General features: G+C 37.1%; 2 protein-coding genes across 3 annotated transcripts in view; both read left to right on the top strand.

Annotated features, from left to right (window-relative positions):
• The window catches only part of hydin (HYDIN axonemal central pair apparatus protein), a 75,009-nt gene extending 51,043 nt beyond the window's left edge, over positions 1-23,966 (top strand). The window contains 37 exon segments of the mRNA XM_032586214.1: positions 2,091-2,184; positions 2,302-2,470; positions 3,575-3,654; positions 3,791-3,946; positions 4,394-4,493; positions 4,725-4,929; positions 6,261-6,493; positions 6,563-6,705; positions 6,814-7,009; positions 7,683-7,791; positions 8,018-8,251; positions 8,372-8,514; positions 9,686-9,724; positions 9,726-9,908; positions 10,930-11,090; positions 11,356-11,450; positions 11,636-11,846; positions 12,175-12,354; positions 13,143-13,269; positions 13,367-13,532; positions 13,692-13,839; positions 13,951-14,158; positions 14,270-14,491; positions 14,878-15,047; positions 15,427-15,625; positions 17,137-17,289; positions 17,378-17,548; positions 17,673-17,782; positions 17,904-18,123; positions 19,052-19,261; positions 19,358-19,521; positions 20,187-20,337; positions 20,932-21,162; positions 21,261-21,459; positions 21,462-21,484; positions 22,182-22,463; positions 23,545-23,966. Coding sequence (XP_032442105.1) covers positions 2,091-2,184; positions 2,302-2,470; positions 3,575-3,654; positions 3,791-3,946; positions 4,394-4,493; positions 4,725-4,929; positions 6,261-6,493; positions 6,563-6,705; positions 6,814-7,009; positions 7,683-7,791; positions 8,018-8,251; positions 8,372-8,514; positions 9,686-9,724; positions 9,726-9,908; positions 10,930-11,090; positions 11,356-11,450; positions 11,636-11,846; positions 12,175-12,354; positions 13,143-13,269; positions 13,367-13,532; positions 13,692-13,839; positions 13,951-14,158; positions 14,270-14,491; positions 14,878-15,047; positions 15,427-15,625; positions 17,137-17,289; positions 17,378-17,548; positions 17,673-17,782; positions 17,904-18,123; positions 19,052-19,261; positions 19,358-19,521; positions 20,187-20,337; positions 20,932-21,162; positions 21,261-21,459; positions 21,462-21,484; positions 22,182-22,463; positions 23,545-23,754 — 6,095 coding nt within the window. The 3' untranslated portion in view covers positions 23,755-23,966.
• Positions 23,967-25,621: 1,655 nt separating this feature from the next.
• necab2 (N-terminal EF-hand calcium binding protein 2) overlaps positions 25,622-26,791 on the top strand; it is a 104,090-nt gene continuing 102,920 nt past the window's right edge. The window contains exon 1 of one of the 2 annotated variants that reach the window (XM_032586206.1): positions 25,622-26,006. In XM_032586206.1, coding sequence (XP_032442097.1) covers positions 25,680-26,006 — 327 coding nt within the window. In that variant the 5' untranslated portion in view covers positions 25,622-25,679. The remainder of the gene's footprint in view (positions 26,007-26,791) is intronic. The other variant, XM_032586198.1, reaches the window with a different exon arrangement.

Genomic DNA, 26,791 nt, shown 5'->3' with positions numbered 1-26,791 from the left:
TTAAAAATTGTTGAATAAAACTAAATTTTCAGAAATAAGTAATTTGCTAGTCATGCCAGCAAGATGTATTTTTTTTTTTTGAATTACTTTCTTGTTCTTTCTTGTTGGTTGTTTTTTACCACTTTGTGAATAGCAGTCACAACATATGAACAAGCACAGTAAAAATTTTGTGATTATTTAAAACTGCTCATACTGATTAATTTTTCCATGATATTCTCCAACATAGCCTATCTGTATTTATGCTTAACCTATCATTGCGCTGTGGGAAAGCTTTTATATTTCTGCACTTTGGAAGTTTGTTCCATCAGTTTCCTTTACTTTCGTTCTTCCATCAGTCTCACTCTTATTGATTAGGCAAACAGAAGCCAAGTTTTAAAACAGCATCTGCAAAGAGTGGCAAAAAAATTATCTAGCCTGCCTTTTATCCATCTCCAAACTGTGGCTTTGATTTTCAGAAGCACCCCTAAGGTTCTAGTACATTTTAACTGCATAACATATTTGTCTCTGAAAATCGCTCTGCCAAAACTGAAATAAAAGCCCCATGACAACAAATGTAGAATCGCTGTTATTGGATGTTGCCAGTTGGTTTACTATGTAATAAAGAAATAACTTATGAAATGACATCAGACCTATATAACGCTTTTCTGGAAACTCAAAAATGCTTTACATAAGATCAGTCATTCCCATTCACTCACACATTCATACTCTGACGATGGCAGGCTACTGGATTGTAGCTACAGCTGCCTTGGGGAAGTCTGACAGAAGTGAGGCAGCTATATTGCAACAACATTTCTGACCACCAACGGCAGGCAAGGTGGGTTAAGAATTGCTCAACCGGTGACTCACCAATTGCAGGACAAACTCCTACCTCCCACAGAAGTAGGAGTTTGAATTTTCAACCATAAAGCTTCTTGTTGTTGAGAATTCCAGGATACAGGAATTACTCATAATCCCTGAGTCCTTAAATCATTAATGTTGGTCTAGTTCCATCCCAATTCAACAAATAGACGACTGTCTAGAAAACAATCAAATTTACTCATGTCAATGACAATATGTGGCTCCATGATGAGTTGGGCATTTTCTCATTCCATTAATCCAGAGTCTGGACTGACATCTACTGTATTAAGCAATTATAGTCTAAGTTTTTCTTTTTTTTTTCAGGAAAGATAGATGAGCAGTTTGGATTTCAATCAAATTAGACATTTATTGTGGAAACTGATTAATAAGAGGTTTGCATGCTGCAGAGCTTATCTGATAGCTGCTTTTACCTTTTACCTGCCACCTGACTGGAATTTGGGCTGATGAAGATTATTGTTTTCTTTGAAAAGCTTGTGCCTAAAATAATTAAATCTATGAAAAAAATCAAACAGAGGAAATGCAGTAAAGTATTAAGTGGCTCTCCAGGTTTTTCTCCACTTAATCTGAAAAACAGAACAATTATAACATTGACAATACCTTATATTGATGTTTTTCTATTTTTTGCTGCAAAGTAAATCAAGTGATTGAACATCATTGAATAGCGATTCTATTTGTTTTGCCAGGGGTTGTAATTACTGAACTTGGAGATGATGTGAGGATAAGTCAGGAACATAAAACCATTAAACCACATCTAAACTCATCTTTAAATGTTGCTATTATTCTGAATTGGATGTGACTGGGTTTGAAATAGATGGGTTTACTTTTTTTGCTGTAAACACTCAAGTTTATTTTATTTTTTTTATTTTAATGACCGGTACGGGGGAAATTTAAAAACAACATTTTAATAAAGTTGTTTCTGTTTACATGGATCCATAAATTTGTTTTTATGAAATTACAATGTGACTCCATTTCCTTCTGTCCTAAAAGAACTAAAACAGCTAGAAAAAAAGTGTTTCTCTAAATTTGTATAATATTAGGAAGGAAAAGATAATGACTTATTCCACTGTCAGCAACTAATCTGACCTCTGAGCTACACCAACTCCTACAGGGAAATGGGTCCTTTAACTCAAGATATTTCAGCTATTCTACATGGTTTAATACTGAAACAATGACATTGATTTTCTGAAATAATAATAATAATGTCATCTTCCACACCTTTGTTTCTGTGACAGCTGCTAGTTTGGACTTTGGAATCCTTAGAACCTTTGATGAAAGCAAACATCAGCTAAAACTGACAAACAAAGGAAAATATGACTTAGCCTACAAGTGAGCATTAATATTTTTTCTTTACTTCTTTGTTCTACTTTTTATGTGCATTATGTGTGTAATAAGTTTTATTTAACTGCAGGATTTCATTTGCTGCTTTTTGCTCTTGTTTTTAAGATTTTTAGTGCGACCTCCTAACCCAAAGCTTAACACCACAGAGTCCATGTTCTCAGTGACTCCACCAAGCGGTACTCTGTCGGCCCGTGGGAAGTTCGCAGGAGCATTAGTTTGCTGCAAACCTGATAAGGAAGTCAATTTGAAAGAAGAACCCATCATTATTTGTCAGGTGTCATTCAGTGCTCTCCAAGATGGATGTTACGTTCTTAAAAGTGACACTTTTACCCTTTTACTTCAGATTGTCTTAGACCCAGGGAAAGTAAATAATCTTATGCTAATTTTGCTACAGTATCTTTCAGAGTTTTACATGCAAAGGCTAGAATTTATTATGGAATTTCTCTAATTCACTCTACGACAAAATATATATAGAGGGTAAAATAAAAATATATGTTAAGTGTCTTTAAGTTGCAGAAAAACCAGGTACCTTTTGTAGCTACCAACGTCCTTCTGGTATAATTCTGTGCAGGATCTTTGACCTCTGTTCTTGGTATTAGTATCATTCATTAAAATGTTATTGCATTTAACACAGCTTTTAATGATAGTCTGCAATTTTACAATAGTGTAGAGGTCAGGGTCATTCCATAAGCTTAAAGTTAATGTACTGTATTTATTGCAGCTCTGTTTAATTGTCTGACATGAACTTCCTGTTAGAATACTCACATTTGTCTAGGTTTTATTTGTGTAGTAGTTATTCAAGGCGACATTCTAGTGTTGGGAGGTGTATTATATAAAATATTGAATATAACTAGATTTAGTATTCACTACAGCTGAAACTGAACTGAAACAAATAAAATGATTTTGCAAAGTTTTAATCAGCTCTACTGATTTATAAAATTACTTAAGAAATTCAAGTTTATGTAAACTGGAAGCACTTCCCTTGCTTGTTAAATCTAAATCAGGGAGTCTCCAACTCCAGTCCTTTAAAGCCAAAGTCCTACAACTTTAGATTTGTCTTTAAGACATCTAAATATCTGGCATTATGTCAGGTTTCTGTACAACATATATTATTGCTTTACTTTTAGACATATACAAGGAAAAAATGCATTATGCTCAATAGATGAAAGAGGAACAGAATACACAGATACTGTATATACAGTGATATACTGTATGTACAAAAAGCTTAAGTTGAGAAAATTAGTTTAGCTTTTTAATTTTGGAGTGTTTGAACAGGTAGCATCTAAAGGATTCTGAAAAACAGCTGTTTTGGATGGAAGTTGTAGTCCTCTGATCTAAAGCAACAGTTTGACTTAATATGTAACATAATCTTCTGCAGATAATTGAACCCAGCATTAAAGGAGGAGAAACCATAGCCACCATAGACATCAAGATTTCGCTGCAGTCTTTCTACTCCAGGTTACTGTTATTAATATTAATTTTTCTCTGGCACTGAAGCATTATTGCATAACAAAAGCATGAAAACAAAACTCGAGTAGTTTTGTTGTTTGAATCTTTAGTGAAGATGATCAAATTTCTGTTTGTGTCTTTATAGATACAAAATAACACCTGCATGTGACATTGATTTTGGCCCACTACCCTATGGCTCAGACAAAACCCAGAGCTTCACAGTAGATAACCACGGACTCTTCCCATTCCATTTCAGCCTAACACGCATACTCTCAGAGCTTGGTAACAATGCGAAGCCTGGGTAAGAACACAGATTGGGCTTTTGATTTGCTAAGAAATCCATTGAATAGTGATAAATGTTTTATTGTGTTCCTAGTATTTTATAGTATTCAATAAACTTGTTCAAAAATATAACACTGTTTACATTACAAAATCTAAAATATATAGAACTTCTAAAACTTTTGGACTTCTGTATATCTCATGCTAATTTTTTTAGCCTTTTATGAAGTTGTATTTTGAGTGTGAGATGATATGTTTGACCGACTCAGAACAGGCAGGACTCGTACAGTAGTTGAAACCTGTAATCTTTAATGTATTTTCTTGATAAGAACAACTTCAGTATTAATGGTATTCTGTTTACTATCAACACAAATTTCAATTTAATTGTTTAATAGCTCACAAAGTTTTGCTCTAGGTTTATTCCAAACAATTCCACTGAACAATTTTCTGTCTTTAATCCTGAGTTTAGAGGACGATCTAGGGTGCCAGCTAGAGACTGTACTTCATCAAAGTCCACCAGCGGCACTCTCGAAACAAAAGATCATCACAGAGAATCGGGTTCTCGGGATGTAAGCAACTACTACCAGTTCGTTTTTTTTTTTTTAACAGACATCACGAGATTGCATCATGTATAATAGTCGTTTTGTCTTTTTGACCAATTTTCATATCTATAAAACGTAAAAGTACAAGCTGCCATAATCATGATTTGAGTTTGCTATTTGATGTTCATTTTCCTTTTTTGTCTACTTCTGTTTTCTCACCTACTCTCTTTTCTACTCAAAATTTTCCCATACATCCAGATTTCACTGAACTTGGGCATTTTCTGCGTGTCTCCCTGCAATGGAAACGTGCAGCCTGGGGCTCAGCAGCAGATAACCGTTGTCTGTTTGGCTGACCAGCTTGGCTCTTGGAACCAGGGCCTGCTTATTGACATCGTTGGCCGTGACCCCTCAGAACAGCCTGACGGTATCACATACAGACTGTTAGCTGAGGTTTGCAAACCAGGTGAGAGATGAGTGTCCCTACATGAAAAATTCAACTTAAAAATAATGTATGTGCATGATTCACATCTAAATGGAATAATTTCCAGCTGTCAAGTAGCATGATTAGGCATAAAATGAGCCTCTGTGGGAGACTTTAATGAGCCAACCTGATGGGAGATTCATTTGTCAATAAAAGATCTATTTGCAAGAAAATAGTTCAAAACTTTAAAAAATACAGTGTGTCCACCATAAATTGTAATAGAGTTTATTTTAAAAGATTTAGAAATCTGGGAAACTAATGAAAATGGGCACATAATTAACTGGCTAAAAATAAAATAAACAAGAACTCAATTTGAAAATCTCTAAACAGGGAATGTGGTAAACTTGGAAAAAACACTATCTAAAACGCATTACAAAAGTATAACTGGAATTGTACATGTAAAATGACCCCACTTCATCTGACCAATAAAATATATTTTAAAAACAAAACAAGAAATATGTGTGTTAAGCATACATTTAATGATTCCTGTCAGACATGAACACCCAACTAAGAATATACAACTCTCATAACTAAACTCAGCTATGATGACTCATAAAATACATCACATTATATTGCAAGTTACCAAATCTCTAAGTTTAAGACTGACAAATGTTTTTTCATTGTTCCAACATATTTTTCAAACTGTGTCCCTATCAATCTGAATAGGGTAGCCAATCTTTTAAAGCAGCAGTATGCATTTTCCAAGTACATAGTGCCATTTTATAATGCAGTCGAGTAACAAGATTACCGTCAGTTGTTATGAAAATGCTATACATATCAAATATGACTTAAAAGAAATTTGACTTTGTAATGCCTTGAAATTGGGCCTCTGTCTTTTCTGCTCTTTCCAAAACTCTGTGCTCATAAAGTCATCACAACAGCGCTCCTCTGTTGACCCTTTGACAATGTTTTTACGAGTGTATCATTGAGAACTATCTCGTATAGTGAGCTCAGCAGACTCCACCAGGTGTTTGCTAATTTCTCCTGGGTAGTCTGATGGAGCTGAGAGTGGACGTTATGGGAGAGGGGTGATATGCGAGTTGCAATTCCTGTCTTGGTTGGACATGTGCTTTCTTAACAAAATAGAGAGCACCCTCTGATCTGTTGGTTTAAAATTATACTGTTGTCTTAGAAATCATTGACTGCATCCAGCAGCCTAAAGGCTTACCTTCTCCGATCTGACAAAAAAGGCCTTGAACTGTTGTAAACTGGAAATATTACCTCAAAGAAAAGAAATTGATTGCAAAACTGTCCCTACCTTTGAGTCATCAGATTTTTCCAAAGCATTATTTTATTTCTCTCTTTTTGCACAGGCCTTGTGGTAGATCCAGAGTACATCTTTGAAGAACACTACGTGTGTCAGAACAGTAACCAGCTGTCCTCAGAGCAGTTTGCCAATGTTGAAGGCATTTTTGTCATGGATGAGAAAAATTTTTTTTATAACAAAATTCTAGTGGGGAAAACCTCTAAAGCCCGCTTTAAACTCATCAACAACAGCAAGGTCCCTTGTACAGTTAACTTGGCCTTCAAATATGGTGGAATTAAGGTGAGACTTTTAAAGCTGTCTACATGTTTCGAGAGTCACAATGGAAAAATACGATACGTTTGCTTTCAGGCATCTCGACAAGTATTTGACTTGTCTGCAACAACGCTGAACATATTGAGCCAGTCACATGCTTATGCTGTGGTCACCTTCACACCACTGGCAATCCAGCTATACAGTGTTTTGTTGGAAATTACAACGAAGGGGCTCTCCAGGTGAAATTTTTACCCCAATAAAACTGTGCCGTTTGAAAAAATAAGCAATAATCCTACATCCTTTGTGATAGATATTTATGAAGTTTGCTTTCTTTTCAGTGTGTCAAGATCAAAACACACATTAGTTAACCAAACCCTGGAGTTCCAGTTAAGTGGAGAGGGGACTCTGCCCAGCATCTGTGTCCTGCATCCAGCTCAGGGAAGCAGCCAGGGAAAACCAGTGATGCAGTTCGGACGAAGTTTGGTGGGCAGAAGACATACTTTACCTTTGGTGCTTCTCAATAACGGAAATGTAGAAGCGCAAGTGAGTTTTGGTAAAAACTTTAGGCGCTAGATTTTTTTTCACAAACTGTCTTTTACTATCACGACATAATGATTATTTTAACTAAATGTGCAAAAAACATTTTTAAGAGAAAATTTACTTACTGTGGCTTTAAAATGCAATTAGTTTCTGAGTTAGGTTGTTAGTTAAAACTAGTGGTAGCTATGTTTGGACTGACACTTTGACCAAATAGCTGGTCATAGCATCATCCAGACAGGCTGTCTTTCATAGAGTGTTCTCTTTTTGTGTTAATGAAATAAATTTTGTCAATATATCTTATTATACACAACAATGTTGTTGTTTTTACAACTCTTCCTCTAGTAACATAAAGAATAACCTGCTTTAGTCTGTTTTTGGTAGGCAAACCAATAAAAGTCTGCTTTGGAAACCCAACATTCAACCTTGTCATGATAAATCAAACAAGAACTGATTTGGGCCAAAATTTTAACTATAGGTTCATTTTGTGAAAAAAGCTCAAATGCTTTTTTTTTTTTTTTTTTTTTAACAAACCAATTTGGACCAACAGTTTCAAATAGTTCGACAATATTTTATAATAATTGCTTGCAACAACTACAACAACAGTAACAATCAGGTGTTAACAAAAAAAAAAAAACCCAAGAGAGAATTGTTTGTAATTTTATATTTGTTGTGAAAGGTCCAAATTGAATTGGTGGATGAACATGGTGTGTTTACAATAAAACCTCCTCCAGGCGACACCACAGGCACTGTTCAGTGCGAACAACTTCAGCAACCTCCTCCTTCAGGTAATAGGAGTGTTTTATTATGAAATGTCTCTTGTATTTCTTTTTTTTCTGTCCTGTCCTGTGTTGCAGCTATGTCTTGGTTTTGCAGTTCATACCTGTTTAAGGTGACTTATTCCTTTTTCTGTTTTTTCACTTTTTTCTTTTGTTAAGTAGTTTTTTCCCCCCTTAAGAGTAAAACTGTTTCATATTTCGTCTTTCCTGACAAACATTGATTCCCATGTTCCAGAGGGTCAATTGATCCACAGAGCCACTATGAGGCTCAACGTGAATGAACAGAAGAGGTGTGACGTTTGCTTTTGCTCCAACGAATCAGTTACAATTGATACGTCAATGACAGTGCAGTTGAAGGACAACCAGTACAATAACACCATAATACATGTGATGGCAGAGACTTATCAGGAAATGGTGTCTCTCAGTAACATCAGCAGCTCACCAGCAGATGAAGAAGATGAAGTGGAAGGTATACAAAATAAGGGACTGTGACTTTATAAAGAATTTTACTGCATACTGAAATTGTTTAGAAAAATAATGGCTTTGCCACATGTTATAGTTTCCTGACAAATCTTTTTTATTTTCAAAGGTTTATATGAGGTGCTTCATTTTGGTGACTGCTATATAGATTGTAAATCCCAAGAAAGCGTCACTATTGCCAACCACAGCAAAAACCGGGTGGTGAAGTTCGAGTGGCCTCCCAGTGAACCAAATGTCACATTTTCACCAGAGGTAAACTCTTAAATGGATTAAAAATATCAATAAGATTTATTCCATTTATTTCAATATTTACACCACAAGCTTTGTTCCACAAATACAAACAGTGCTTTCTTCCCCACAACTCAATAAACCGAAAGTTACGTATTTAACTACAGTTCTATGAATCAATACTGACCGCTAGAGGGCGGTGCTGAAAGCATGCAACGTGAATGCGCCGTTCGAGCACTAAACAGTCACACCTGTGACATATCGGATGATCAATCAGAGGCTATATAGCATGACGTCATCCGAGGCTCTATTCCCACAGAATCTTCTCGCGAAATGCAAGGATTGTGAGTGACAGAGAATCTCTGGCGGCCATCCGGGATTCATAGAACCGTAGTTACGTACGTAATTTTAGTTCTATTTCATCCCTGCTGACTGCCAGAGGGTGGTGCTGAAAGCACTGAATGACTAATACTAGCGATGTCACAAGGAATCCTGAGCACAAACCTCACTGAGAAGGCCCAGAGGACCCTTGTAAAAGAACCTGGCCCAGGGGATGAGGGGAGGCCACATTCACATTGTAAAATCTAGTGAACGTGTTCAGAGAAGCCCATGATACAGCAGCACATAACACTTCCAGTGGAACCCCTTTCAAAGCTGCCCAGGAAGTGGAAATGCTCCTGGTAGAGTGTGCCTTCACAGTGACTGGCAAGGGGCAGCGCCCTGCAGCGTAGGCGTGGCAGATGACATCCACACGTAAACGCTGCCGTCACCAACCAACAGTACCTGGAACGAAGATCCGTCTCAGCCGTAGGAAGACGAAACACCGCTACTCCGGCCAACAGGCAATCGGGCGTCTAAAGACGGTGAAAAGAGCCAGAAAAACAAAAGGCCGATGCCATACAAAGCTAACAGCATGCGAGAAGAGAGGAACAGTCTTGCTATGTCATGCTATGTAGCCTCTAATTGATCATCCGATAAGTCACAGGTGTAACTGATATTATTGTTCGAACGGCGCATGCGCAGAGGGAACATTCAGTACTTTCAGCACCGCCCTCTAGTGGTCAGTAGGGATGAAATGGAACATAAAATATTCAACTAAAAAAATAATAGAATCACTTTCATATTTTTATTCAATAATTCTTCACTTTGCCTATTTTTGGTAAGTTTAAAATTTGATGTATTTTTTTTAACACAGGTTGGGCACCTTCATGCTATGTGTTCTAAGGAAGTGACCAGTCACCTTCTGGTCCAGTCAGCCAGTAACTCTGAAGCAGCAAGTGACTTGTAAGATTAGTGAGGTGGAGTTCCAGCAACCGATAGAGGAGGTGGCCGACTGGGATGACCGTCATAGAACAGTGACATGGCAAAGTGCTTCAGAAAGGGTTTTAAAAGAATCTCAACAGCTTGACAGTAAAACGGTAGCAGTGGTTTCAAGTAATAATCTTAACAAAATTATGTTTAATATATGCTTAGAAGTTATCTTTAAAAGGTACTTTTAACCTGACAAATGAGCCTGTTTGGAAAGCATATATTTCCTGAATATAATTGTATATATCTATATATATAATGTTCGTGTTTTAGGAATGTATAAGGTTCATTACAGAGAGTGATTTGCCATTCTTAGTATTCTAATGGAAAGCTAATAAAGCCCTAGAAATTTGGATTTTCAGGAATGTCATTTTTATGGCCTATCCATCATGGGAAAAACTGCTGATGTGACAGTTGTCCAAGAGATTGTCATTGACAAATGGAAAGTTGATTGAAAGTAAAAGGCTGCTAGGAAAAGGGGGCACAACAGAGATAACAGCAACCTTGATAATTTATTGAGAATTTGGAAAAGATTCATAATGCAAGAACTGTAGTTAAAGTTACTACTTCAACAGCTACTACATGCTGAAATATACAGGATGTGGACTACACGTCACACCATCTCTCCTGAATCAGAGACAATAACAATAAAAGACAATAATTTTCCTTTCAGATGAAAATAATACATTTTACATACCATTTAGAAATGAAGGTCCCGGATTTCATCAATTCAGGCAGTATCACAAGTTGATCGCCTTCAGACCAACAATTAATGCAAGGAAGTGCCAACCAAGGACTGTGTACATATACTGTATAATATTCAGACATTCTTTTCATTTGGCAGAATCGCTGTTTATTTTTATTTTTTTTGATGGTGTTATATAGCTAATGTTCAAACCTTAATTATAAACAGAAATAAAGGCAAGAAACAGATTTTTTGTTAGTGTCAAGTCATAATTGTTAAAATTAACAGAATCAAAGGCTCTAATTATCACTCTTTAATATCTATAATATATAGTATGAGTTTCTTTTTTTAATCCACTGAAAAAGTATATCATTGCTATTCTTATTTATTGAGATGAACCTGGACATTGCTTAGATTCGCTAACTAATTTGCCTGTTTGCTTTCAGGTGATAGAGACAAATCCGGAACCTCTGTGTTCTGTGGTTGAGGGCTCTCAGGGGAGTCTGAATTTGGAAATCAGGGCAATTTGTGATTACTCAAAGTTCAGCTGCAGCACCAGCAACATTCAGTTTAAAGACACCCTGCTTTTCCAAACCGAGCTCCACCAGTAAGTCAGACTGAAACACGGTCAGCCAGTACATTATGTCTGAGAATATTTGTGCATTTTTGACACTCTTATGCAAAAGTTAGAGACCAAAAATATTTAAAGCTTTTATTTACACTGCTCTGTATTTGTGCTTTCAATTACAAATGTGCATATGCAACACATAATTTTCCAGGTCTGCTCTTTCCTCCATAATTTGGTTGTTTCACTTTTTTTTTCATATTTTTTGTTCTAAAAATGATTGTTGTGTGTATGTTTGTATTTAAAGACTGCAGATTATCAATGAGGGCAATGTGAAAGCGGATTTCTCCTGGCAAGTCCAAATGGATTCATGCAGTGAGATTACAGATCTTAAAGAAGGAGGTAAGATGAGCTCTTATCATGAATTTAGTGTATGTTGAATCTGATCTCAAATATTTGTTTCAAATTTTAGGTTTAATTGCTGTTCTAATATCCTAATACTTAAAGTTGGACAGGATGTATTGGTTTACATTTTAGTGCTTTAAAAATGCTTCTGTGTAAATCGGAGTGTATGTCATTGGTGACAGATGAGAGCTGGAGTTCTCATCCTGACAACAATCCAGACAGGCCTTCCAGTGATCGGAGCAGCGCAATGTCACCACTCATGGGAAACCCCGAATTGCCTCCATTCACCGTGGAGCCCAGAATTGGGACCATAAATCCTGGTGTTACCCAGACCTTCAATGTTTGCTTTTCACCTGTGGAGGTATCGCAATTTCAGGGCACACTGCTCTGCAGGTAATTAAAGGCCTTTAAAGCAAGTGCATTTTTCAGTGGTCAGCTTATTAGAGGCGTACCCACATCTTCTGCTCAAATTTAATTTACTGCTCTTTCATTTATAAAAGAATGGTTCTTCTTTTTTTAATGTATCATTTTTTAAAAGATCAGCTTAAAAGACGAGATATTAACACCTTTAAAGATTTAGCCAAAATATATTAAATGTTTTTTAGAACTGGCAATGCAAAAATCTTTAAGCATACTTATGTGTGGCTAATCTAAAAGGAATAGCCATTGGTTTCCCAGACAATATAAAGTTTAATTTGTTATGGATATCTCTGTTTTTCAGTATTCCAAACTTGGAGAACAGTGATCAACCTCATTGTATCACAGTGTGTGGTAAAAGCCTGTTGCCTGATATCCATTTTGATTTGGAGGACTCGGACTACATCAGTAGCAGCCAGCCTCTCGATCCTAGCACTCGAGTTTTAGAGTTCAAAGCCCTTGGCTTATCAACACCCATAACAAGGTAATAGATTAAATGACAGGAGGCTATTATTCTCATTCATATGTATTCCTTAGTTTTTGTTATATTTTACCTTTTGTGGAAAGTCATGATTTCATTTGACTGTCACTTTGCTGCTGGTACACCTACTTTTTCCAACAGAGCAACAAAAGAATATTTCTGTTCTATTCTAAGAAGGAGTAGAAAAATGTATTGAAACGGCATGTCTGGTTAAAAAGCATGCATTTGACTATATTTTAATTCTCTGCCTCCAATTTGGAAAAAATAACAGAGAGGTCTGAGAAATTCAAATGGAAAAGTCAGACATTAATCAACAACTTCAATACTAGCATCCAGTAATAGCTACCATTCATTTGAAACTTAATGGAAACACAGCCTGGTCTCAAAGCCGCATCAACTGGGGAATACTATTGTGTTCCCCTTTACAACTCAGACCTGTTAAAGTTGGGTGTGATGTCATTCCCAGATGGACATTCTGACTGTTAAATGCAGTTTAAGCACCTACTGGCACTTATTCCTGGTTCAGTGTCATCCACTTTAGTTTTACTTGCAGTTCTTGAAATGTTCTTCACTGCACTTTCCCGTCTTGGAAGTTTCTGGTTATAGCAATGCTTTATGTGCTTTCAACAAATACTTTGGATTACTAGAGTCCAGTAGCCTATTAGCTTGTCAATAATTCTGCAGAGTTGCCAAGTTCCTCTGAAGCTTACCCAGCATTTCTACTTGTACTACAGTTTGAGAACCATTGGTATAAAAACACTAAAACTCTGTTCTCTTGTCTGACTCTGTAGGTCATTCAATGTGATTAACCCGACCAAGATGGCTTACTCATATAAATGGATGTGTGACGACACTAATCCCAAGTCTTTTCGTTGTCTAAATTCTTTTGGGACCATCCCACCAGGGAAGAAAGTGGAGGTAAGAACTTTGTGTCTGTCAGTCTAACCATCTACCTTCTCTGTCTCAAGCTCACTTAAGTCTTCACATTATTATTGATTCTCTGATTTGTCTACAGATGTGTTTTGAATATGTTGCTCAACACCAAGAGACAGTGGAGTCACTTTGGAGTTTCTTGATTGAGAATAAGTCATTGTCTTTTCCCTTCTTTTGCGTGGGAACTTCTAGAGAGCCATGCATCTATTTTGACAAACCTTATCTTGACTTTGGGGATGTGGTTGTTGGTATGTACAGACAGATGTCTATTCATTAATGTAAACAAAGTATATACATCTATTCTATAAATTTAGAAAAAAAATGTGGTTATTATCTTTTCCACAGTGGCAGACATTAGTTCTAAATACTGCATAAGCTATCATGTATGTGTGTTTGTGTGTGGGCAGGTCATAAGGTGGAGCAGACAGTTGATCTGGTGAATGCAGAGGAAGAACCTTTCCACTTCTCCGTCCTGCCGGTGTCTCTTGTCACTGAAGACCATCAGGCCAGCCTGAGTTTAAAGCCCATGAATGGCATAGTGATGCCCAAGAATAGGTTAATAACATACATCAGCCACTATTATGTTCACATTCAAAAAATGGTCCTTATGGTAAAGCATTTGTACCATTCTTGTTGAAATTTGTTTCCTTGATTTGTTGGTTGTAGGTTACCACTGTTGATGTGCTTCACACCTTCCTCAAAGGGATATACAAACTTCAAACCGATCTTGAAAGTGAAGAGGAAGTCAGAACCACTTTCATTCCACGTCAAGGCTGATTGTTTCTCCATGCCAGTTTCAGTTCATATTCAGGAGCGAGATGGGAATCTCAGAGAGCTCTTCCCTAACCAGGAGGATACACTAGACTTTGGAAAGGTCACCACTCCTTAACAATATAAATACTGAAATACAAATTATACACATTAACATCTGAGCTTTTAAATTAGCAATCTCTCTCATGTTGGTCTTTATATTCCTGAATTATAGGTGGGAATTTCAGAACTATCTACCTATAATTTCCTGGTGTTCAATCTTTCAAGATTTACACTGGAAGTCAGCTTTGAGTTGTCGGGTCTCAGAGAGAAACTTCAGCAATTAGAGGTGAATCCTCTAAACGATGTTGTCCCAGTTGGAAAGGAGCTCAAGGTATCAATGGTCTTTTCCCCTAAGAGCTTTTGCAACCTCCGCGGTGTCAAACTTATTGTCAAGGTAAGATAAAGTTATTTAAATTATCTGCATCTTTTCTGTCCTATGTAGAAGTTTGTAGCATGAGCTGACTTTCTTCCACTGCAAGTTGTTAGGGAATGTGAAAATGACTCTGTCATCTGTTTTCTTTAAGTAAAAAAATACACAACAAGTTCAAGAAAAATTATTACAATTAATTCAAGTTAAGTTTAATAAAGCAGTGCCAATTTGTGTCAGTTGGACATCAGGTGATAACTGACTGAGCAAATAATATTTTTTTTGTGTATATATATATATATATATATATATATGTATATATATATATATATATATATATATTAAACATATTTAGTATTTTTCTTTCTTGCTGTTTTTTTGTCATCTTTGCCCTCTTCCTTTCATCCCACCAGGTGATGCCCGGTCCAACCTATACTCTTTCTATTAAAGGCAGAGCCATGGCACCCAACCTTGACTTCTCCTTCACAAAGTTTAACTTTGGAAAGTGTTTCCTGTTCTGTCCGGGTATGGCACCACCATCCCACACTCTTCTCATTCACAACAAAGACAATAACGAAGTCAGGTATGTGTCCATCTGTATTCCAGGTAGCTGTGGATAGCAAAAGTACCCAATACAAATCTATAGCCCTTGAATATTGGCATATTGCCCAGAAATACAAAATGTGTTTCTATAAACCTAATAATTTAGGACATACTTTTATAATGAGTGTGACTTTTATTTTGTAAAGTATCTGTGAGCTCATTTTGAAAGCCTACCCCAATCCATGTTTGATTGCTAGTTATGGCTTTATAAATTTAGATTTGTATTGGAAATAATTTAATTAATGAAAGAGCTGGAAAAAAATCTGTTCCTTATTTATCTTTTTGTTTTCTTTTTAAAAATCCACAGTTGAATGGGTTGAAAATGTTCAAATACTGTGTTGTGATTTTGTTCTCATCAGTGTCCAATGCCAGTTTCAAAACACAGCATTCTTGAAGGTGGACTTCCAGCCAGATATTTTGAGACCTGGTGGTATTATGGCGGTACCATTTTCCTTCCACCCCCAGAAGACTTGTCGTTATAGTGGAAAGCTCCTTTTTGTCTTAGACAGCTGTGACACAAAACAAGTGGAGATAGGAGGAGAAGGCATTGAATTAAAGGTAAGAAAGTAGTGTAAAAAACACACTACTTTTTTACACTACTTTCGGAGTGTAAAGTAGTGTAAAAAAGTAGCATGCTTATACACTTTTTATGCAGTGTATAAGCATAAAAGTGCTTATACACTGAGCACTTTTTATGCTCAGTGTATAAAAAGCACCATACACTGAGCATACTGCTGCTCAGTGTATGGTGAGCAGTATGCTCACATATACTTTTAATGTAGTATATGTCAAAGATGATGGTCAATTACAAAAATACTTTGCAAGCACTTATTTCAAGTTCTTGACCAATGTAAAGAATGTGTTCCTCTTTCTTAGAGAACCTAGTAAGTATCGAGCTTTAAAACCAAGAAATGTGGCAAAGTTAAATTTTGTGTGTTGTTGCACCCCTAATAGATACTCTATGGGGTTTAGGTCAGTCAAGCTTAATAATACTATGGTTATTAAACCATGGTATTGGTGCTACAGACACTATGGGAATCTGCTGAAGAATCAAATATCATAGTCTAAAATTTCATGGTCGACCTCTGAACTGAGCTCATCAATTTTTCTCCAAACTCCAGATCCTTGAGTTTGTAAATAAAATGCAAAATTTGCCTTCATATAAAAAGAGTACTGGTCCAGTCCTTTTTCTTTTAAGCTCATTATGAGCCTTCTAATATTGTCTCTGGTTCATGTGTCAGCTAACACAAGCAATGTGACAGTTGTAGCCTATGGCCTGGATAAATCTGGGTTAGATGCATCTTGAAGAATAGAATTGGGTTTAAATCCCCACCTTCCTTCAATCTCTTGTACCCCTTGCTTCATAATCTTCTTGAGGTTGTAGTTATCATTTTTGTTTGTGCACCCTTTTTTATCACACTTTTTCCTTCCACTCAGCTTTCCATTAATGTATTTGCTTACAACACTTGTATAGCGCTCTGTGAACAGTCAGCTTCTTTAGCAGTGACCTATCATGGCTTACCATGCTAGTCTCAGGTATCTGTGACTGACTCTGCTGCAGAGAATTGTTTAGTCAGCAGTCTTTCCCATAACTGTGGAGAACAACAGAATATATAATTATTTAAAATTGTTTTGTTTTTGTTTTTGGTTGTTTTAATCCATTTTTCTAAACTAAATTATGTGTTTTTCTTACTATAATTTATAATCAGCAAAATTAACAGAAGTAATGCTTGAAATACTGTATATCGCTCTGTAATATTTTGATTGACTGAGATCTGCCCATAGATATAAACAAACATAAGCATGGAAACAATAGTGTGAGTGCATCATTTTATTCAAAAAGAAATTAGTTGTAATGCATTACCTGGAACTATTTAGACCAAAAGAGCAAAGGTCTGCTGACAGAAACAGTTACTAAATCAAACCACTGATGTGTGGTGTGAAAGGAAAGGCATAGGGACATTCTTTATTTCTTCTTCTTTTTTTTTTTTATAATCTTCTAAAGTGGTCTCTCTTATTTGTCCAAAGTCATTTTCATGACCCTAATATATGCTTTTTTTTTGTCCCAGCTGGAAGTGATTGATCCTCCACAAAAGAAAGTGAAACTAGGATGTCTAGCGTTGGGTCAAAAAGTGAACAAACAAGTCATTCTAGTCAATGACAGCCTCCTAGACCTTTCTTTCACTTTGACACTGAACTCAGATCCTCCTGTAGATCCAAAGGTAACCACAACAAAACGTATCAACCTTTAAACTGGAGTCCACTAAAGCCAGACTTAGTTAGACTTAATAGCTGCCTTCCTCCCACCAGGACCTGACTGTCAGCCCATTAGGTGACCTGAAACTGAAATCTGGTGGAGGCTCCTGCAAGCTGCAGATTCAGTTTTCACCTCAACAGCACATTGCTCCGTTTTTGGCTGAGCTGCAGGCAGAGTTCAAAGGGTTCTTCCACCCCCTGCTGACCATCGAGGGCTGTTGCAAGGTTGGCTGGAATCTGCCCTCACAATCATTACATTGTGTACAAGAATATTCCCTTAGTGAATTATGTAAGACGATGTTTCTGTTCAAAAAATATTTGGTAGTAATTCATAATTTAAAAATACCAGGGATTGGAAGTCAATTTAGACTGCAGCCAAGTGTCTTTTGGAGCTATGGTCCAAAACTGCCAGACAAACAGGAGGATTGTCATGACGAACACCGGTGACACTACTGTCAGGTAATGTTGAATAACAACATATCCTACTATATTTTTATGGAACCAGCACATTCCCCAAACACTTACTCTGGTTGGGTTTATTTTCTTCCCCCTGTTTTGCTTCGGTTCACTGAACTGCCAGATTTCATTGGCAAACCAAAGATTTCCCTGCAGAGTTGTCGATCAGACCTGTAAAAGGATATATCTGCCCAAGCAAGGACTTTCCCTTTGAGGTGACCTTTACCCCTGTGAAGCTCAGTGATGACATCAGATATGAGAACCTGTCCTGCTTCATCAACGGTTCCCCATTCATTAAATTGACGGTCACAGGTTCCTGCGTCCCACCTTCCATTAGCAAAGAGGTTAGACTGAACTCTCTCTTTACATACAAATATACATTTTTCATATCTTTAAAATAATTACTGTTAATACACACTTTGGTTATCAGTTAAAGGATAAGGAGCTTTTTTGGTTTCAATCTTGCCTCATGATTGTTGATTTGAAGTCATGTTTCTAAATAGAAAATTGACTTAGTTGCCTTGTAAAGCACCTTAAAGTAAATATACTGTTTATTAAGGCTTAAAAAACAATGTTGAATCTATCAGATTTAAATATATTTTTTATATAATATTGCAGATAGATCTGGACAGTAAAAAAATATTAAAACTTACATTTAGACTGATGTAATATTATTTTTATTTTTTTTTAGTATTTTTTGTAAAAGCTGCCATGTCAGTTGCTTTTTCCTCATTGTGTAAATGGTTAAAACAGTAGCTCCAAATAATGTAATTACATTATACATGAGACAAGTCAATTGATTTGTCTCATTTGGTTGACTCGGCAGCTTTTGATAGATTTAAGGATTTATACAACTTCTTGCAGTTAGATTTAATTAACTGAGTACCCCTAAAGTCCTGCATCTGAGGAATCAAACAAGTCAGAAAGCTTGAGTTGAAGTTCTTTCACATTCATTTATTTATCTAAAGTAGACAGACAAAGGTTTTTTAAAAGGCTGCAAAAGCATGTTGATTGTTTTTGCTGCATCATAACAAAAGCAACTGTGCATCATGTTCATGTACATGATGTTCTTTGATAGAAATTATAACTTTAAGTCCAACAAAAGCTGAAGGGATTGCATTATTATTCCTGTTTATGCTTAGATGCAGATGTCTTTTATTATTGAACTCTTAAATACGTGTGTCAGAGGACATGTTGTCGGTTGAAACTTACCTAGAGAAATTCTGGCAGGTTTGATTAATTTTATACATTTTGTAAAACGTCTATCTCCAGGTGGTAAATTTTTCTTGCCGAGTGCGCACCTCTCAAACTCAGACCCTATCCATAACCAACCCTACCTGTGAGTCCTGCAACGTCACACTTGTAGTCAAGGGTGAGCAATGGAGTGCTGCTCACTTTATGACCTTTGAACCCAGCCAAAGCAAGACATTTGACGTCACGTACAGACCACTGACCATGACGATTGATGGAAACAAACACCTGGTAGAGAAAAATATTACTTTTAAAGGAAGCATTTTTGTATTTAGGACTGAAAGTAGTGGGTAAAAATGTCAAAAAATAGACCTGTATTTTTCACAGGGATCAGTTTTTTTCTCTTTTCCTGGTGGGAGGGGAATTCTGTTCAATCTGCAAGGAAGTGCGTTTGCCCCAAAAGCAGAGGACACCATCTCACAGGAGCTGCCTGCCAAAACCCAAAGCTCTATTGTTCTTCAAGTCAACAACTGGCTCACCAGGCTGCAGAGGTAAAACACTAAGTCAATTTATATAATTTATGGTAATTCCAATTTCATCTAACATATAAAAAAGCCTATGGGACTTTTCTCATCTTGATTAGTTTGTGTGTGAATAACAATTTTGGTAAATCAGACTCATCACCTTATACTGATTCCTTTCTATAATGAGATCCATTAAAAACATAGCTAAAGAATACAGATACTGAAAAATTGGAAAATCATAGCATCAAATCAAATCATTGGACTTCTCACTTTATTTAAGTCAGACTGCAAACTACAGCACCCTATCTATCACTGTGAATGTCATACATTCAATCAACAAAATAATACGGTCTATAAAATTATGCACACAGAAACAGGAATTGATTGAAATCCCTGTCTGCCTGTGATAAAATCATAGATCAATAGACCAACAACAGGTATGTGAAGCTCAGTTAATTTAAAAAGGCCTGATAGGGATTCTAATCCAAAATCTAGGAATGGATACCAAAATATATATTTATTTCTTAGTATTTAACTAGAGATGAAAAATTTAACAACTCTTATGGCGCTATAATAAATGGTCTCGGGTTATGAGGCTATAATAAATGGTCTCAAAAGACCATTTATCATGGTTCTATGAGACTTATAGTCTTATGTTTTAACAAATATATTGACTATTTTTCTGTTTTCAGGTTCTCTGTGCTGTTAGAGGTAGTTAAACCTGAGAAACCAGACCCAACTGTGTTCCTCAAAGGAGACAAGTCCATCGAGGTTCCCGCTTTGGCCACGAGGGACTACACGATGTCTTTTAATGCATACAAAGAGGGAGAATACATTGCAAGGGTTTGGGCAAACAAGTTTATCTATGTTTGTGCGAGTATGTTTCTCTAACCATATGAGTATCCATATCACACTATTGCATATTTACCTTCTATTTCAAAGGTGTAAGAAGATAAATACCCTTATGAAACAAATACTTTACTGTAGCATTAGCAAGTCAATGTTTAGCTGAGCCAGACTTCCATGGCATTGGCTTATAAGTTTAACACAATTTCCTAAAGAGCTAAAAGGTTTAATTTGTTGCACTTCAGCTGAAACAGTAAAACTTACAGAGTGTGCAGTGCTTTTTTTGGTTACCACCTCTGCAGAATTTGCACAAGTTATTAAGCAAAAAATAAAAACAAACAAAAATAAACAATATAGTGCTACAGCAGAAGTAAAATACTCTGTCTTGATGCTCTGGAACTGTGTGAATGGTAGACTCTTCCTCATGATCACCATAACCAGCACAAACGTTATGGAGTTGACTGAACCTGACATTCCTTACTTTAGACCCACATAGGACACAGTTGAGACCCACCAGTATACATGAAAAAGAAACAGTCTGACAACTGCATGAATCTGGCCCTCACTCCACACTTTAATCTTTCTACTCAGGTGACATTTCGTAATGAAACAACAGGGGAGTTCTTGTTCTACCTCATCAATTTTAAAGTCAGCTCTCCAGGAGTCCTGGCTACTATCAACCTGGAGACGCCTGTTCGCAGAGTGGCCTGCGGTGTTGTACATGTGGAGAACCCCCTAAACAGAGCTACCAATTTTACCCCAGAGTGTAAATGTACTGACATCAAGGCTCCACCTCAGCAGGTCGTTCCAGGACAGTCCAAGGTTGATACGAAAGACAAATTTCATTTTGATGACAAAATATCTATCGTTGAATATACCTGACCTGAATATGTCTGCGTATGTACATCTCTTCTCCTCAGGGTTCTCTGAACTTCGAGTATCTGCCTCTTACTGTAGGCGAATCTACCATACGTCTGACCCTGTCCAGTATTGACCTGGGCCAATTTCACTACAATCTGCTTCTCAAAGCTGTCTCTCCACCACCAGAGCAGACAGTCCACTTCCACACTACACTGGGGAGCAGCGACTCTAATTTCATTAATTTTACTAATTACTCCCAAGTGCAGCCAAGTACATCTGTAGGGTAAGTAACAGAACTCAATCTTGTTTTATAGAAATGTTTTAAAAAGATAACAATGCCAACATATTACAAGATATAAATTAAATTTTATTACAGATTAACCAATAGATTGACCAAAAATCAGAAACTTGCCAGTTTGATCTGCCAATCACCAATAAGAACTAAGTAAATAAAACACTGAAATAGTTTTTGTTCTATTTGTTAAATGCATTAACATTAAGAACTCCCACTTTGGTCTATAAACACATCAACCATCATTTGAACATCATTCAAAGCAAAATGGCATACGTTTCAATACCTGCTTCTGTCAGACAACCTGCAGCACATTTTTTCCTTATACCCAGTGTATACCTTGAAGAAATTAGGCCAGTGACACCAGAATTAGCAAATCAAACCTCAAATAAAGCTTGAAATTCATATTGACCAGGAAGGTTTTTGATTTTTGTAAACAGTGTTTTTTCCTCAGTAGCATATTGTTTTATTGTTATTTGACTCCGATCCAGGTGGTGACAGTGGTAAGACTTCGTCCTGTAACTGGTGGGCTGGGGGTTCAAACCTCATCTTGCTCATCTATGGCTACAATGTAGCTTACCACTGTCAGTGTGTGAATAACTGAATGACTATCTGGAGTCCTCTGGACCAGAAGTAGCGCTACATAAGTACGGGCCATTTACCATGTGTTGTTCTGTCTCTTCTACAGAGTGATCGTCCTGATTTTATCGTGGACAAAAGTGTCAGTGTTTTGCCCGGTTTTCCTTCAGGGTCAGAAGTGAAGGTGGATGTTCGTTTTGAGCCACATCAGCTGGGCGAGGTGAGAGGACAGGTCACCTTGAACTCAGATATTGGTGGTGAATACATATTTCCTTTGCACGGAGTCTGCACCTTCCCAAGACCTCAGGGGCCATACAACATCAAAGGGGGTGGCAGCATCTCCATCCCTTTCAAAAATGTGTTCCTGACGACCACAACTTTCTCTTTCAAGGTAAAGTTCATGCAGAGCCTAACAAGATTAAAGAGTAGAACAATAGATAGTTCCCACTATCCAGTGTGCAAACAAATCAAAAGCTGGTTTATTTTTTGCATTATTTATTGTACAAAAACCTAAAGATTCTGAAATTTCCCATTGACTGATCAACAAAGTCTACCAGGAGCTTTGTCTCCATCCAGTAGCTCTACTACTTGTCCTCTCACATTAGAAAAAGGCATCTTTCTGCTATTTAATCATTCATTTGTGTTGTGTGTAGTTTTTTTCGGGACCAAACAGGCATCGTTAAACTCATGGCTTTTTTTAGGCCCTGTTCAAACCAGGCACAAACATCCATCTCACCTAACCATCCATCCTTATTGTGTAATGACTGAATGCTTGCAAGACTAACAGGGTTTACCTTATGTTTGTGAAAAGAGACAAGACTGGTATACTTTGAGCAGGTCATCATTCCACAACATCTCTGCCTATTCAGCAACATAGATGGATGGATTCTGATAGGAACTGGCTACTCAGTTGTTTATTATTTGGATATTCATAGAATATTTAATTTTTTATTATTAATGAGGCCATTTAAAGTCAGTGTAAAAATTATTTGCTTCTCAGACATGGTTTGCTTCTGTATTTCACTCCTATGTATTATTGATTTACAGAAACATTAGTAAACATGCTGATTGTCTTTTTTGTTGCTCCTTGTTCTACGTCCAGGTTACATGTTAATATTTAGAGACAATGGCTAAGCCTTTCAGAGAGGATTTTGACACATTGTGTCAATGATGGCTTATGATTAAAGCCTACATCAACTGCGCACCCAGGAAGTCATGTTAGTGATAAAGGGATTCGCAGATTGTGGAAATTACCAGTTTTATTGCCACAGCTTTCAGCTCGACTCCCTTATGAAAATTTGCTCTTTGGTTCTGACATCCATCTGGCCACTTTCTATTGCCTCTTGATAGGTTCTTCACACAGCACTACATTTTCTTTAACTTTTGCATATTTGACTTCAATCAACAACTTATTCTCTTTTGCATTCATGTGTGAAAATTATGTAACCTAATGATATTTTTGTTGCTTCTAGGTTGACAACCCATGCTTTACTGTCAAAGAGATGGACAACATAGCCTCCAAAAAGTCACATAATATTATGGTGTACTTTGAAATTCCTCCTGGAGGGCATCCTGGACCATGGTTTGGGAAGTTGACTGTCTGCAGACTGAACTCAGAGGCCCGGAGCAATTCCATTTCATGGGTCTTTTACCTGAAGGGCCAGCGGCCTCAGTCTTCTTAGGGAAGCATAAAGAAAACACCCAAAGCAGATAGAAAGTTCTAACCTTATTCTTTATTTCAGCTTAGGTTATCTCTATAACCTGAGTTGGGATGTTAGACCGTTTTGAAACTAAAATATAAATGTTGATGCCAAAAATATAGTATCTACAAGCTTTAATTATTTTGTTTCAAAATATATTCATTAAAAAACTGAATAAATGTTGCAGAGAAGCTCTTCCTGTTATTGCACACTCATTTCCACATGGGGGCAATCATGTCAAGTGACTGGATTTGAATTCTGGTACTTCCTAGATTGGTTCAACAAATGGCCTTACTTGACTTTTCTGCTTTTTGGTCACTCCATTGGCTCAACAGCAGGACCTAATTCAACCAAATCAGTGCTGAGTTCTGTTAGACATGCAGCACATTGAAGCAAAGACTCACTACTCAATGGAAAGGGCAGAGCTGGGGGAGTCTCTCATTACCAAAGGTTAGACGTGTCACATCAGACATGCACTACACACAAACCTCTAATGAGAAGCTGGAGTGACAGTTCAGGAGACACTCCTGTTTCCTGGATGAAGCAAAATCCTCTGATCCTCCCTTTGGGAAGAAGAACTTCCTGCTGTTGATGTTCAGAGGTAAAGTAATATTAATAAGTTTGGACATTAAAGCAATCCCTTATTGTTCATCAGTTGATGCTCTTGGACAAGATCCTCAAAGAAAGGGTATTACTTTTGCTTCCTCACAAGATAAAGTATTTACTTCAGAAATGACTAAGAAAAGTATAAACCAAATAAACTGAGTCAATCCTCAGGAAACATGGAATCTCTTGGAGAAATTCCTGCTAAATAAATATAAAAATAACTAAAGCATATTTAATAATATCAGCTTGTAAACTTAATGACTCCACAGGGAATATTGTAATCAATGTTTATCTTATGAGTAATTATCTGTTCATTTATCTTTTCCTGAATAAAACACAAGTTACTGCAATATAGTAAATGCATACATTCAGTATATTAAAACTCTAAAAAATTCAACAAAATTAGTAAGGAACTTACTGTTTTAACAGATAGCAATTTATTTAAAACATTTATCAAAGGTTTCTAATAGCACCATTTAACCATTTTAGTCCTCTTATTGAACTTCTACTGGCTTCTCAAGCTTTTGTCTTAAACAGGATGTTTCAGTCATGCCAATTACATCATGGCAAATATTTAGACACATTTAAAACTGTAAAAACAAACAAAAAAACAAACGTTTTTCTTTTTAACAGACCTAGCAGGTGTATCCCAATAAACTAGAATATTAGGTAATACGGAGAGTGATGTATTTCAAGCTCTTAATAATAGAGGGGGGTTTAAATACAGAAGTCTCAAACTACTGAGACGTCTGTACTTTGCAGCATGTACACTTAACACTAGTTTGGTGCTCTTTTTGTATGTAGATTCTGCTCTTTTTCCAGCCTTTGCGACTTTAATTTCTAAAGGAATTTTCTTTCATGTGAAAGGAGGACTTTGGACCAGGGCTTTTATTAGCTGTAAGGCAGAATTCATCAGAAGAATTGAGAGCAACGCTACGTGTCAGGCTATGTATAACTAATCTATTTAAAACACGTTTTAATTTTTGAAATAAAGTAATTTGAAATATACTTTTGATCATACCCAAATCAGCTGCAATACGCCTGTTCAAGTTATTGCTTTTAGAGATGAGTCTCATAAGAGTTTATTGAAGCTTCATGGTTAGATGAAATGATTTGTTATAACTTAAATTACCAATAAATACGTTCTCCACACACACACATTAGATTTTATTAAGATGTGGATGGGTGTGTTTTGGGGTGGGTGATGTAACAGGGGAAGTGTTGGGTGGGGGGGGCAGGAGGGGGTGGGAGCTTCTCTCTCTCCCCCATAGAGCGCAGCATGAGCGCTCCGCAGCAAAAGGATGTGTGAGCAGGCAGCGCGTTACTGTAGGGACGGGGTCCACAAACTGCTGAACAAAGAACAAGCCAAACTTCGAGCCCAGGAAAGCCGCGAGCAGCCGAAACCCGTAGCCGGTCAGGACAGCGAGTCCGCGACGGCAGCGCAGTCCGGAAACAGCGGCGCCCAGCCCGGTGGAATCGACGGGCTCGTCCGCTGGATCGTCACCAAAATGAGCGACAACAAGAACATCTCCAGCCGGGAGTACGCCTCCAGCAAGGAGGAGGTGGCCGTGGCTCAGGAGCAGTTCTTCGCCCCGGAGCCACGGAGAGGCATCTCGGTTATCCTGGATGTGAGTATGAAGCTGCAGGTTGGGGCGGATGGGTGGGTGGATGAAGACATCCAGAGCGCGCTGCGCACTTACGCACCGACATGTTCTTAAGGCAGTGCCAGTTTGCTTTCAGCCTGCATCTTTTTACTCAGTAATCCGAATAGCAAACAGTTTCAGATGATTTAGCCTTCAACCCAATGAAAAAACAACTAATGGCAGACACTTTTGTCAAAGCAGCGACCATCAATGTTTATTTTAACCTTTAGTTTAGTTGTTGAACATGTGTCCGCACAGAAGTACCTCCGGTGAACTTATTAATACGGTGAGCTTATCAATACAGCCAAATTAAATTTTTCTGATTCCATTTTTTTAATTCTCAGGAATTACGTGCATCGTAAACCTGCAAGGAAGACAAAAAAAAAAAGTTTATGGTTCATAGCTGGTTAAAGTCAACAATCGGTGTATTTTTTTTCTTCTTTAAAAACGTATAATATGACATAAAATGTTGTAAAAAGTAAAGTAAACCATTCCATTACAAGACTACAAAAATCGAAAAAAAAATTTCACTGAAGGAAAAACCTTGCTAAGAAAGCCTCCTGTCTATGTGGATCAATGAGATGGAAAAAGAGGAACTTTTGGAAGATTGAACCACTGCACAAACTGCTTGAATATATTTTTATCGCACTTTTTTGAAAGCTATGCAGTGCTCTCACAACTAAAATGTTTTTCTGCAGTTATACACGGCAAAAGTAAAATCCTTCCGTTGAGTAATTTCATTCTTTACCTTTAAATACTCTTATCATTTG

The sequence above is a fragment of the Xiphophorus hellerii genome, chromosome 2, assembly GCF_003331165.1.
Source record: "Xiphophorus hellerii strain 12219 chromosome 2, Xiphophorus_hellerii-4.1, whole genome shotgun sequence".
Classification (NCBI taxonomy): Eukaryota; Metazoa; Chordata; class Actinopteri; order Cyprinodontiformes; family Poeciliidae; genus Xiphophorus; species Xiphophorus hellerii.
This window is presented reverse-complemented; position numbering and strand designations above follow the sequence as displayed.